The 14,611-nt window shown below is 42.1% G+C and overlaps 1 protein-coding gene across 1 annotated transcript in view; it reads right to left on the bottom strand.

Moving 5' to 3' along the window:
- Positions 1–6,332, bottom strand: part of LOC132815039 (zinc finger SWIM domain-containing protein 6) — a 195,608-nt gene extending 189,276 nt beyond the window's left edge. The window contains exon 1 of the mRNA XM_060823703.1: positions 5,672–6,332. Within this exon, the coding sequence (XP_060679686.1) occupies positions 5,672–6,041 (370 nt within the window). The 5' untranslated portion in view covers positions 6,042–6,332. The remainder of the gene's footprint in view (positions 1–5,671) is intronic.
- Between the last annotated feature and the right edge of the window lie 8,279 nt (positions 6,333–14,611).

Raw genomic sequence — 14,611 nt, 5'->3', positions numbered from 1 at the left:
GTAGCATTGGGCAGGCATTGTTCATTTTATCAAAATTATTACTCGCTGTTGAGTGTGTTTGTTTATGGAGGGGTGGGTGGGGGGAGAAAAAAAAGTGGTTATAGGGAAAGGTAGATCCCATATGCCTTGAATCAACAGGAAGATACCAACATCTGACCTTGAGCCCTCTAATATGATTGACTGCCAATCACTTACAATACTGAGCCAATCATATCTGACTCTGAACCTGACTTTGGTTGACCTTAGACTGCAGCCAGACAAGCTTAAAGAGATAGAATTGATTTTTTTTTGTGTGCACTATACTAAAGGCATATTAAAAATGATAAAAGATGTTCTTTATAGTCAGACTTCTTCAAAGCAAAGTGAAAAAAACTTGCTAAAATCATTTATCAATTTCAAAATTCATATTACACAATTTCTTTCAGCTACTCTATCCAAAATGTGTTACCAGCATCTGTACTAAATTTCTAGATTTGTTTTGCAATAAGATTAATGCAAAACAATATCTATGTCAACTACAATGTCATTTGTGACTGAATTTTAACTCTGTATGCATATGCACTCCAAATTATAGATAATTAACATAATGCAAAAAAAAAATTATTTGTGCACAGGAATTAACTTTAGTCACATAAATAGTTGAGCGGATGACTTCGGGTCTGTCTTCTTAATTGACTCCCATGAATTTGTCACAAACTAAAATGAAAGCTCCATATCAAATCAAATAGCACAAGATTCATTGTTCACCAGAATTTTTAATGAATGAATGTCTACAAAGTTGAAGTAGCACTGTTAAAATTTGTAATATATAATTCTTTTTAGATCTCACCTGCCCCATACCCCAGAAAACTCTCAGTTGGAAACAAGGTCAAAGTAACGCAAATTTTTCCCACTTTTCTCCCACCGAGAATTCAGCTTTCTCAAATTTGCCCAATACAGCTGTAAGACAATCAGAAACAGATGACTTTGCATTCTCACCTGAAGTTGTGCAATAAACCCTCAAAACAGATTTAAAAAGTGCCTTTTTCCCCCCGATACAGAAAGATGCAATTGCATATTTTAGTGCATAGCAGGCTAGACTATCAACTTGATATGCATCTAATTGAAGTCACATTTTCATAACAATTGCAAGTCAATGATCAAATTGACAATTTCTCAAAACTTACATACACTGTATTCCATGCTTTTCCCATTAACAAACACTACAGGAGAGAAAATAAAAATGTTCACATGAAGAGGCCTATGCTAACTCAAACAAATTTTTATAAACCCCTGCAAATGCTAAATTTGGAAGGGAGTCTGCTGTAATTGTAAATTCATCCTAACATAATACAGAACTTTCAAATCCTTTAGATACAGTTCTCCTAAAAACTGGCACCCTCGTCACTCATTTCCTGTCAATTAGAGGTGTTACCATTGTTTGCCATGATATTTATGTACTAAAGAATAAATTATTTTACCAGGATCACAATCAGTGCAATACCCATACATCTACTTTTACAATCTCATGACAAAGCATTTTATTTCCATAGCTTCCATTTCCAAAAAAGAAAAGTGGTGAAGAGCTCCTGTTCTGGTTTGGCAATATTAGATAATATTCCTCACCAGGAATACTCAGACTTCATGCTTTCTAACAAATATAAAACATGCATATAATATGAAGATCTTATTTATACTTGGTCTGTAAATACAAAATTATTGCAATTTTGCATTTTAATTTAAGTCCATTTTATGTATGCCAAGACTTGGGAGGGGTCCTTGGTGTTGCATTTGGGATATGATAGTAGTGTACAACTTAGTTGAACAGTTAAAAGGATTTTATATTTTATATTTTATTAATTGTATCAAGATGGATCAAAACACAGTAAATTTTTATAATTCACTCCACAATATGTACGTCAACCAATCACTGGAGAAAAAAAATAGATCACAAAAGGCTAACATCAAACAAGTAATTTGATAATAGCGATTTGGGGAAAGACAACAATAAAAGATAATTGCCGCTCTTTCCTGCTACCGGAGTAATTACATTAAAAGAATGTTTTTGATATGTTCTTTAATTTGTTATTGTACTAAATTAAAAATAAGTCAGTATGGGAAGCTAGCATTTCATTCTACTGGATAAACCCAGTCAGATACACTGAAGTAATAACTCCTATAAACAGGAGAGAGCAAATTCTTATAGACAATAGGTGCAGGAGTAGGCCATTCTGCCCTTCGAGCCTGCACCACCATTCAATATGATCATCCATTCTTCACAGCAGAAAGGAATATTGGATACTCAAGAGCATGCTAATTCAAATGGAATTACATTTTATTGATCTCATAACAGGTTCATCAATTTAAACAATAGTTAGTTTTCAAAATTTAAGATTTTAATCAACTGGTTTTTTGATAGTCAATAGTACAGATTAGATGTTTGTGCTAAAGATAAAAACCATGGGCCAAGATTACAAAATAACTACATTCTTAGATGCTGAGCAGCTGAAAATGCATTTCAACACAAAGTAGAAAATCATGTATAAGAAAGGCTTATTGAAAATAATATGTACATGTGCAAAAACAATAAATATGACACAAGCTAACTTTCACAGTGATCATCTGAAAAACAGATCTAGCTTAAGTGGGCATGTATTAGAAGTGTCGAGGGCTTTAAATTGTATGTGCAGGGAGATGTGGACAGGTACAAATAACTTCAAAACATAAGGAATGTGGTTTAAACCACATGGACTATAATGAGATACACAAGAGCCAAACACTTGCATAGTACATTAACTTCAACACAAGCCTACAGTGAGGGATACTGCTAATTCAATGTGCCATACAATGAAGTGAGAGATATAACAATTTATGACATTTTTTTTAAAAAAGGCAACTATTAACTGTCCAGCAGCTATCTGTGCTCTTCATTTGCTCTGAAGTAGCACAGCCATAAATAAAGTTGGCCCTGAGCTACCAGTTAAAAGCAGTGTGGCAGTAACCAAAATCCAATATATACTATCTATTCAAACAGATAAAAACTCAAAACAATAGCAAATGCTGTATTTAACACTTTCAGCAGCCCATTATCGCCTCCATTACAGAGACTGATGAACCCATAAGAAATATTTCTCAGTTATAAATGTTGTACGTCATTGTCAGCTAACACCAGCCAGTGGAACACAGATGGATGTGCACACAACTCCTTGTCAGAGTTATCACAAGGCTAAAGAAGTCAAAAAAGTAATAATTTGATTTTTCATTCGGTTATGATAATGATTGCCAGCTTAGTTTTTACCTTTACACTAAGAAAAGCCTCAGGAGTGGTTTTACTCACTTGATGACCTTGACAATAATTACATATTTTACAAGAATTGCACAAACTACCATGTTGATACAGGTTTATAACAAAACTGCAGTCTGACCAGTCACACCCAAAATTAGCCTCAATAATATTCCTGTCTCCTGACAGCAGAAAGTTCTAAATATTTTCATGAAAACAAAAATTCAAAACCCACATATCCAGGTATATACCTTCATTAATCTATATATGATTCTACGTAAAAGGTTTTTCCTTCACATTGCCACCAAAGACATTTGCCATAAATCTGACTAAGATTGATGGCTTCTCAAAACTACGGTCATGCCAAATATTGTATTGCTACTTGAAGCAAATCTGAAATGTTTCCTTTGGTTTATCCCTTCAATTTCCACAAAGTACCTATCTTTCCTTTAAATACCTCAAGCCTCCAGCTGATTACATTCAAAGCCCATCTCAGATAATCCTGACAATGTATTGAACATATGAAACAGATCCAGGTGGGAGGATGTTTAAGTATGTGCAGGACTGAAGAAAGGGGACATCAAAAAGAAAGTCAGCTTAAATGTTAAGTGTCTGAGGGAGGCCTGTCACTAGAGTGAGACAATACTGTGTCTAAACTATGCAATCAAAATTTGGGGGGAGGGGGAAGAAAGAAAAATAAGGTACTTGTCTCACTCAAAAATAAGTCCCATCTTAAAAGATTTACTGAGCTCTGACCAAATATTCCCTCCAACAGAGCCACGGAAAATAAAAAAAGCTGCCCAGATCCTGCAGAGGTTCCTCCTCTCTGAAAATTCTTTAAAACCCTTGACATCGTTCCTGCTGAAAGCTACTAAAGCTCGTCTGTGTCTCCTGGAAGATTGCATCTTTTATTTATCGCCCCTTGGCTTATTTTCACAGTAAATTCCTGGCTAAATGCAATCAGCCAAGAACCCTCCCTGTACGCGCTGCTGTCATTCTTGATCGGTTGCATGCGGAGAATCAAGCGCAAAAAAAAGCTCAAAAGCCCAACAGAACCGGCCACCACTTCATTTTTAATTTCGTCTGTCTGTGTGTGTGTATAGAACAGCGTGAACAAAACTGATCTATTTTAAAAGGGATGGCGAAAGATAAAAGCTGAGCCAATGTGAAAGCTTGTATTTCAAAAAGAAAGGGGGCGAAGAATGCCAAATACATACTGGGCTAAAAGCCCTTTAGGCGGAAGGGCACTGCGCCCAATGAGCCACTAGAAAATAAATGATCATGCAGAAAATCACGTTTGCAGATTGCTTTTGAATTCTAATTAACCACGGACGGGGGGGGGGGGGGCAACAAGCCTGACCATTGAGATTGGTGACGGAAAATGGGGTGGGTTGTTTGGGGGAACAAACTTAAATCTGGTTTGGTCAGCCGATCGCCTGCACCCTGGATGGATCCCCCTCTCAATTCTTCGTGGTATGAAAGGATCTCTGCAGCCAGTCTGTCACTAGCCTGCACACATTTCTCCCCCCAGTGACTTTAACAAGGCAGTGAAGAAAGCTCCATTGTCCGACGGTGGAGGGTGATAGAAACAGAAAAGGACAAATAATAAACATGAAAATGGGAACAAAGTAACGAGGCGGTGCGAAGGCAAAGCCTGAAGGCTATTTGATATGCGCAATTGACAAATATAACAACCAGGATCCAACAAAAGCTATTCCCCTCCTCATACCCTCGCCAGGCATTTCAAAGGAAATAAAAGTGAAAATGAAATATATGTGCATATTATATTCTACACTGCTTCTCCGCCGTCACCCCATTGTCAATCCTTTTCATCGGAACTCCTGAATCCAGATCCTGGTTTTTTAAAAATCTGTAAGGTTACCGAGACTGCCGTCTTTCTGTGGGACGAGAGGAATTTTGGAGTTCCCTCCTGAAGCAAACATTTTGATTGCCCCCTGTCCAGTAGCGTGACACATCCCCGCAAACATTTCAAAACAACATATCTTTACAAATAATAAGAAAAGAAGAGTGCTGCAAAACAGGACGCCATCTTTTTTGAAAGATCAGGAGTGTTTTTTTTTGGGGAGGGGTGGGGGGAATTCTTTGTGGCAGAGAGCATTTCAAACAATCCACACCAACTCCGTGCCGTATCTGAAAGAAACACCAGGCTGTGAGTTGACAGGGTTAAAATCCAACGCTGTCCCGAGTCATCAGACGGAATGCTGTCCCTTTAAAAGAAAGGGTGTATTGTGCACACTTCTTCACCTGGCTTGCTCTTTAAATTCCTGACGTGGGCACAGAATGCATTCTCCTCTGGGCTTCAGGTCTAGTTAAAGAGCCCGAGGGGGGAAAAGGGAGGAGAGATGTGTGTGGGAGGGTGGGAGGTGGGGGGGGGGGGGGAATACTTACCGACTTGAAGGACATTGTCCACACAGCCGCTTTCCAGCAGCGCGATGCCCCGTTTAAAAGGCAATCTGCTCTCGTCGTCCCCTCCGTCCTCGGCCGAATAATTGAATGAGGAATACATGCAAATTTCCCGTTCATTCCTGGGGAACGACCAGTAGACGATTCGCCTCTGAACGGGCTCCGGGATGCGGGTGAAACGCTCTTCCACTTGCTGGAAAGGCCACTTCTCCGCTACTTTCCTGGCACTAATGTCCAGCAGCGACTCCGGCTTGTAGCTTTTGCCGGTCGGGGCCGCCCTCTGCGGCGCTTTGGAAGGGTTAAAGCCGGGCCTGCAGCAGAGCCGTTTTGCGGGTGGCTGACCACGCTCCGCCATACTGCCTCGCTTCGCTACTGTTACATTGAAACGGAAGTTATGTACATTATAAGAGAAGCCTTTATCTGTTTACAATGAGGGCGCGCCTCGGTGCGGCAAAAAAGGTCACACACTCCTAATATGGGGATACCGGGGGGCCGGTCCTCAGAGCCGGTGAACTCCTCTGACTGCCATCGTCGGACGGAATGGGCGGGAGCGGGGCGTTCCCCTGTCTCCGTCTGCCCCGCGCGCACCCCCTACATGGGCGTTCGGTCCATAATGGGAATGGAAGGCCGAGTCACCGCGTTCTCATTCTCAATTCCAAACGGACACGCCCCCCCCCCTTCCTTGTGGGAGGAGGGGGAGGGGTGAGCAATACAGCCGCTACCTTTGTGACGCCATAAAAGGAGCGTCTGACCTAACCAGGAGAAAGAATGCGGGGGTGTTTCCCCTTGAAAGTCCGGCCGCTTCCTTTGTGCGGCCATATTAAGGCAGGCGCTCCTTTTATGGCGGGGTGCCTGGAATGTGGGCGATCCTTTCCCCTACCCCCGCCCGGCGGTCCGGCCTTTGTGACGCCATATAAAGGCAGGCGGTAGTCGACGTCGCTGGGCTCTTCAAAACAAAGGGCGTGCGGCTGGAGGCGACTCCCGGAGTTGTCTACTCAGCGGCACTGGCTCGCTTCCTGTTTCTGCTTTTTTTAAAAAAAGTTCTCCCTTGCAATATAGCTTATCCAGCTGTCCTGGATCGTGCTGATTTTTGCTTGGGAGCTTTTTGTCCACATGGACCTCGGGAGTATGTTTTCTCTTGTGTTAATAATACCCGAAGCGTGAACTCTTGCAAGTTTAAACCTGGTTTAAGACTTTCATTCTCGTCGCCAGTTCTTTATCTCTATTCCGCCCCCCCCCCCAAAGTATGGCCTCTCGAAATCATAACTTCCTCTTAAAAATCTTAATAGCGGTAAAGTCTTTTTAAATGTTACTTCTTTTGCATTTCCAATGGTCTCAGCTGATTGAAATGCACGATGCATTCTGGCATGTCTCGTAACCGGAAAATCCTAACCAAGTTTGTATTTACTGGCAATTACCTGCTCTATCCAAATCCAATTTCCGTTCGTTCTCGGAGGATGTGGAAAAAACATTGACACTTCACAGAACACAATCCAATGCCAGACCTTTTCTTGCCCTAGTTTATAGTTGAATAGACTACAGGGAACTGACCGAGCTTAATTTTATTTTGCAATACCCCCTCCACATGTGTCCCTCAGAGACGAAACGCCCACAAAAATTGTCCAAATATGATGCCCTTTCCATGACGATTACATCCTTCAGCAATTGAGGCCCAGCCCTCTGCTGTGCTACTCATCAGACTTCCCACAGTACTCCACTTTTCCTATTTTCCAACTGTACAGTGTTGCAACAAACCTGGCAGCAGTGAAAATTCTTGGCAGCTCACTGCGCAAGCTTTGAAGTTAGACCGTTTCCATACTGTCATAAAGTTGAACTAAATTGCCGTGGCACTTGCTGGTCTTTAGAGGAAGAGGGAAGGGCAAGGTTGCTTAGTAGCTGACTCCACTTGTCAGTAGTTCCACAGGAAAATTGTGTTTTTTACACAGAGCCCTGATGAAGGGATGAAAGCACTTTATCCAGGAAAAACAAATGACTTAGACCATAGAATAGTGTCAGTGCCAAAGGACTCAAGATTAGAGTAGTGCTGGAAAAGCAGGAATCTGAAAAAGGGGCTTTTGCCTGAAAGGTTGAGTTTGCTGCTCCTCAATGCTACCTGACCTGCTGTGCTTTTCCAGCACTACTCTAATCCCCAGCATCTGCAGTACCCACTTTTGCCTCAGTGCTAAAGGAGACCATCCTGCCCATCATGTCTGCTGGTTCTCTGCAAAAGCAACTCCTTTGCCACATTTACATAGCAGCAACATCAATTATTTAGACAGCACCTTGAACATAATGATATATCCCAAGGTGCTGTCTACGGCTATGATAATGCAAACGATTACACCAGATAAAGAGATATTGGATCAGACCATTGAAAGTCTGGTCAAAATGGTAAACTTGAAGAACTAATGGAAGAAAGTGAGGTGAAGAGATTTGGGAGGGAATTTGTGAGTTCAAGCACCTTGTCAAATTAACACACAATGGTGATCCATTTCTTATTTGCAAGGTCAAATATTTCAGAGGATTGTGGGTTTGAAGAAAAGCCAGGAAGAGCAAGTCAGTGGAGGGATTTGAAGGCAGGTGTGAAAATCTTAAAATCAAGACATTGCTGGCTTTCACTGGTCCCCCAGTCAAGCAAACAAAAGAGCGATATTGAGCTGTGGGTTCAAACATGAGTAGTACGGTTTTGGATGAATTTAAATTCATGGAGGGCAGACTATGGGAAAGAGACCAGTCATTGCAGTAGATGAATCAACCCGTCCATGCTGATCAGATATCCCAACCCAATCTTGTCCCACCTGCCAGCACCTGGCCCATATCCCTCCAAAGCCTCCCTATTCATATGCCCATCCAAATGCCTCTTAAATGTTGCAATTGTACCAGCCTCCGCCACTTCCTCCATTAAGTGTACAAGTCCTGCTAAGATTTGCTTTCCCAAAATGCAGCACCTTGCATTTATCTGAATTAAACTCCATCTGCCACTTCTCAGCCCATTGGCCCACCTGGTCAAGATCCTGTAGTAATCTGAAGTAACCCTCTTCACTGTCCACTACATCTCCAATTTTGGTGTGTCATCAGCAAACTTACTAACTGTACCTCTTAGGCTCGCATCCAAATCATTTATGTAAATGACAAAAAGTAGAGAACCCAGCACCGATCCTTGTGGCATTCCACTGGGCACAGGTCTCCAGTCTGAAAAACAACCCTCCACCACCACCTTCTGTCTTCTACCTTTGAGCCAGTTCTGTATCCAAATGGCTAGTTCTCTCTGTAATCCGTGAGATCTAACCTTGCTAAGCAGTCTCCCATGGGGAACCTTGTCGAACACCTTCCTGAAATCCATATCGATCACATCTACTGCTCTGCCCTGAGCATCTTTGTTACTTCCTCAAAAAACTCAATCAAGTTTGTGAGACATGATTTCCCACGCACAAAGCCATGTTGACTATCCCTAATCAGTCCTTGACTTTCCAAATACATGTGCATCCTGTCCCTCAGGATTCCCTCCAACAGCTTGTCCACCACCGATGTCAGGCTCACTGGTCTATAGTTCCCTGGCGTGTCCTTACCACCCTACTTAAACAGTGGCACCACGTTAGCCAACCTCCAATCTTCCAGCATCTCAACTGTGACTATTGATGATACAAATATCTCAGTCAGAGGCCCAGCAATCACTTCTCTAGCATCCCACAAAGTTCTCAGGTACACCTGATCAGATCCTGGGGATTTATCCACCTTTACCTGTTTCAAGACATCCAGCACTTCCTCCTCTGTAATATGAACATTTTGCAAGATGTCACCATCTATTTCCCTACAGTTTATATCTTCCATGTCCTTTTCCACAGTAAATAATGATGCAAAATACTCATTTAGTATCTCCCCCATTTTCTGTGGCTCCACACAAAGGCTGCTTTGCTGATCTTTGAGGGGCCCTATTCTCTCCCTATTACCCTTTTGCCCTTAATGTATTTGTAAAAACTCATTGGCTTCTCCTTAATTCTATTTGCCAAAGCTATCTCATGTCCCCTTTATGCCCTCCTGATTTCCCTCTTAATTATATTCCTACTTCCTTTATACTCTTCTAAGGATTCACTCGATCTATCCTGTCTATACCTGACATATGCTTCCTTTTTTTTTAACCAAACCCTAAATTTCTTTCACCATCCAGCATTCCCTATACCTACCGGCCTTTCCTTTCACCCTAACAGGAATATACTTTCTCTGGATTCTCGTTATCTAATTTCTGAAGACTTCCCATTTTCCAGCTGTCCCTTTACTTGCGAACATCTGCCCCCAATCAGCTTTCGAAAGTTCTTGCCTAATACCCTCAAAATTGGCCTTTCTCCAATTTAGAACTTCAACTTTTAGATCTGGTCTATCCTTTTCCATCATTATTTTAAATCTAATAGAATTATGGTCACTGGCCCCAAAGCGTTCCCCCACTGACACCTCAGTCACCAGCCCTGCCTTATTTCCCAAGAGCAGGTCAAGTTTCGCACCTTTTCTAGCAGGTACTTCCACATACTGAATCAGAAAATTGTCTTGTACACACTTAACAAATTCCTCTCCATCAAAACCCTTAACACTATGACAGTCCCAATCTATGTTTGGAAAGTTAAAATCCCCTACCATAACTACCTTATTATTCTTACACAGTTAGCTGAGATCTGCTTACAAGTTTGTTTGTCAATTTCCCTCTGACTATTAGGGGGTCTACAATACAATCCCAATAAGATGATCATCCCTTTCTTATTTCTCAGTTCCACCCAAATAACTTCCCTGGATGTGTTTCCGGGAATATCCTCCCTCAGCACAGCTGTAATGCTATCCCTTATCAAAAATGCCACTCTCCCTCCTCTCTTCCCTTCCTTTCTATCCTTCCTGGAACATTAAGCTGCCAGTCCTGTCCATCCCTGAGCCATGTTTCTGTAATTGCTATGATATCCCAGTCCCATGTTCCTAACCATGCCCTGAGTTCATCTGCCTTCCCTGTTCAGCCCCTTGCATTGGAACAAATGCAGTTTAATTTATTAGTCCTATCTTGTCCCTGCTTGTCCTGACTGTTTGACAGGCTTCTGTTCTCAACTGTACCAGTCTCAGATTGATCTCTTTCCTCACTATCTCCCTGGGTCCCACCACCCCACTACCTTACTAATTTAAATCCTCCCGAGCAGCTCTAGCAAATTTCCCTGCAAGTTAGGTGTGGAAAGATAATTTCCCCAGTTGGATGAAAATTTATGACCAGAGGGCCTAATCCTAGTGTAACTAGTGATCCATATATGACAGAGATGAGGAGAATTTGTTTCTTTTAGAAGGTATTGAATCTGTGGATTTTTTTTAACTACAGAGGGCTGGAGAGGTTGGGTTGTTAAGTATATTCAAGGCCGAGATCAGCAAATGTCTAAGCAGTGAGAGATTCAAGAATTATGGGATAAAGCAGGAAAGTGGAGGTGAGAATTATCAGATCAGTTATGACCTCATTGAATAGTAGAGCAGACTCAATGGGCTGAATAGTGTACTTCTGCTCCTATGTCTTCTGGCCGAGTTTGCTAAGAGCTATCATGTGGAAATATGGACTCCAGATCAGTCACAATAAAATATAATTCTTGTGAATTAGTTGGATTAAAATCACACCAAATAATGAGGGGAAGGTCAAGGTACCAGGCTAAGAGTTATAGAAACACTCATGCCATGGTCACACATGTTAATAACCTGTGCTTATGGATTTTTGATAACTAACTGCCAAAAATTGTTTGGATTCATGTAAATCACTAAAATATTTAAGTAGTAATCTTGTTTCACATGCTGGTGAGCATGGTTCCATAGCTCTACTTGGTGGGGGCAATAGGGAGTGTAGTTACACAGCCTCTGACTATTTGGATATCAGAAGATATGAGCTAATATTTGTTTTAAAGTTTCCTCATGCAAAAGGGTAAAAACAGATTAATATATATGTATTATCATTGCATTTCCACATTGAACAGATCAAAGTCTTTACTGATATCATCGAACTGAAATGTTAACTCAGTCTCTCTATAGATGCAGCCTGACCTGCTGAGTTTTTCCAGCATTCATTTTTGTTTCCAGACCAAACCACTTACCTGGTATAAGTCAAGCACACACCCATGTGACACTCAATAAATCAATAAGACATTCATGAATAAAAGATAAATGTACTTTTTCACAACATCTTAAGTCAGAAAATCATTTGTAGCAGAGAAGAAGGCTATTTAGCCCATTATGTCACTTACATTGACGTGAATCATTAACTTATCTGTCCTCTCCACAAATGCTTATTGGCTGAATATGTTTTCTGTTTTTAGAAAATGAAGGACAGATTGGGGAAATGATAGTTTGGAGAATTCTAAATCAATGAAGCAGCTGACCATGTGGTTTTGCAGGCCTCACAATGGTTTGATTTTATTATCTTGCATATGACATTGGAAAAACATTAATTATCTATCTTTTCTTTAATAAACTGGGTCCTGACTCTTCTTAGTACTGTGAATATACTCAAAAAAAGAGTACATTCTTACAAAACAGCAAAAGATACATTGATTAGATTGTTTGGTAATTCAAGCTTGTTTCATATAGGTCACGACAATAAATTCAAGAGAAACATAAATAGGGCAACAAATAATTGGGAAATATGGACTCCAGATCAGTCACAATAAAATATAATTCTTGTGAATTAGTTGGACTGAAATCACACCAAATAATGAAAACTGAATTTCAGTCCCTTGGAAAAAGTGACCACATTTAGTCATCTCTTTTTTCAATTAGAGGAGATTCAAATGATAGGAGAAAGTGAGGTCTGCAGATGCTGGAGATCAGAGTCAAGAGTGTGGCGTTGGAAAAGCACAGCAGGTCAGGCAGCATCCGAGGAGCAGGAGAATCGACGTTTCAGGCAAGACCCCTTCATCCAGAATGAGGCTCGTGAGCCCAGAGGATGGAAAGATAAATGAGAAGGGGGTAAGGCTGGGGGAAGGTAGCTGAGAGTGCAATAGGTAGACAGAAGTGGGAGTAATGGTGATAGGTGAGAGAGGAGGGTGGAGCAGATAGGTAGGAAGGAAGGTGGACAGATAGGACAGGTCATGAAGGTGGTGCCGTTGGAAGGTTGAAACTGGGATAAGGTGTGGGGAGGGGAAAATGAGGAAACTGGTGAAGTCCACATTGATGACGAGTTGTTGGAGGGTCCCAAGGTGGAAGGTGAGGCGTTCTTCCTCCAGGCGTCGGGTGGTTAGGGTGTTGCAATGGAGGAGGGCCAGGATCTGCACATCCTTGACGGAGTGGGAGGGGGAGTTGAAGTGTTCGGCCACGGAGCAATGGGTCGTTGGTGCAGGCATCCTGGAGATGTTCTCTGCAAGTAGGTCCTGCCTCTCCCATGTACAGGAGACCACATCGGGAGCAACGGATACAGTAAATGACGTGTGAAAGTGCAGGTAAAACTCTGATGGATGTAGAAGGCTCCATTAGGGTCTTGGATGGAGGTGAAAGGAGAGGTTTTGCAACTCCTGCTGTGGCAGGGAAGGTGTCAGGAGGGGAGGGTGGGTTGTTATGGGGTGTGGACCTGACAAGAGAGTAGTGGAGGGAATGATCTTTACGGAAAGCTCAATGGGCTAAATGATGTACTTCTGCTCCTATGTCTTCTGGCCGAGTTTGCTAACAGCTATCATGTGGAAATTATGGAAGGTCAAGGTACCAGGCTGAGAGAGTTATAGAAGCATACATCCCATGGTCACACATGTTGATAATGTGTGCTTATGGAAAGCACATAGGAGAGGATAGGGAAATACATCTCTTTTGGTGGGTCCATTTGTAGGTGGCAGAAATGGCGGAGGAGAATGTATACAGAGGTTGGTGGGGTGGAAGGTGAGGACCGAGGTGTTCTGTCCTTGTTGTGGTTGGAGAGTTCGGGTTCAAGGACAGAGGTGTAGGAAGTGATGAGATGCATTGGAGGGCATCATCAACCATGTTAAGAGGGAAAATTGCAGTCTTTGAAGAAGGAGGTCATCTGATGTGTTCTGTGGTGGAATTGGTCCTCCTGGGAGAAGATGCAGTGGAGGCGGAGGAATTGTGAATAAGGGATAGTGTTTTTGCAGGAGGCAGGGTGGGAGGAGGTGTAGTCCAGGTAGCTGTGGGAGTCAGTGGGTTTGTAGTGACAATAGACAATAAACAATAGGTGCAGGGGTAGGCCATTCTGCCCATTGAACCTGCACTACATTCAATATGATCATGGCTGATCATCATTAATCAGTATCCTGTTCCTGCCTTATCTCCATAACTCTGATTCCACTATCTTTGAGAGCTCTATCCAACTCTTTCTTAAATGAATCCAGAGACTGGGCCTCCACTGCCCTCTGGGGCAGAGCATTCCACCCAGCCACCACTCTCTGGATGAAGACGTTTCTCCTCATCTCTGTCCTAAATGGTCTACCCTGTATTTTTAAGCTGTGTCCTCTGGTTCGGCACTCATCCATCAGCTGAAACATGTTTCCTGCCTCCAGAATGTCCAATCCTTTAATAATCTTATATGTCTCAATCAGATCCCCTCTCAGTCTTCTAAACTCAAGGGTATACAAGCCCACTCGCTCCAGTCTTTCAGCGTAAGGTAGTCCTGCCATTCCAGGAATTGACCTCGTGAACCTACGCTGTACTCCCTCAATAGCCAGAATGTCTTTCCTCAAATTTGGAGACCAGAATTGCGCACAGTACTCCAGGTGCGGTCTCACCAGGGCCCTGTACAGCTGCAGAAGAACCTCTTTGCTTCTATACTCAATCCCTCTTGTTATGAAGGCCAGCATGCTATTAGACATCTTCACTACTTGTTGTTACCTGCATGCTTACCTTCATTGACTGGTGTACAAGAACACCCAGATTGCTTTGTACTGCCCCTTTACCTAAATTGATTCCATTTAGATAGTA

The sequence above is a fragment of the Hemiscyllium ocellatum genome, chromosome 1 (genome assembly GCF_020745735.1).
Source record: "Hemiscyllium ocellatum isolate sHemOce1 chromosome 1, sHemOce1.pat.X.cur, whole genome shotgun sequence".
Taxonomy (NCBI): Eukaryota; Metazoa; Chordata; class Chondrichthyes; order Orectolobiformes; family Hemiscylliidae; genus Hemiscyllium; species Hemiscyllium ocellatum.
Note: the sequence above shows the minus strand (reverse complement) of the source record. Positions and strands in the feature narration are given on the sequence as shown.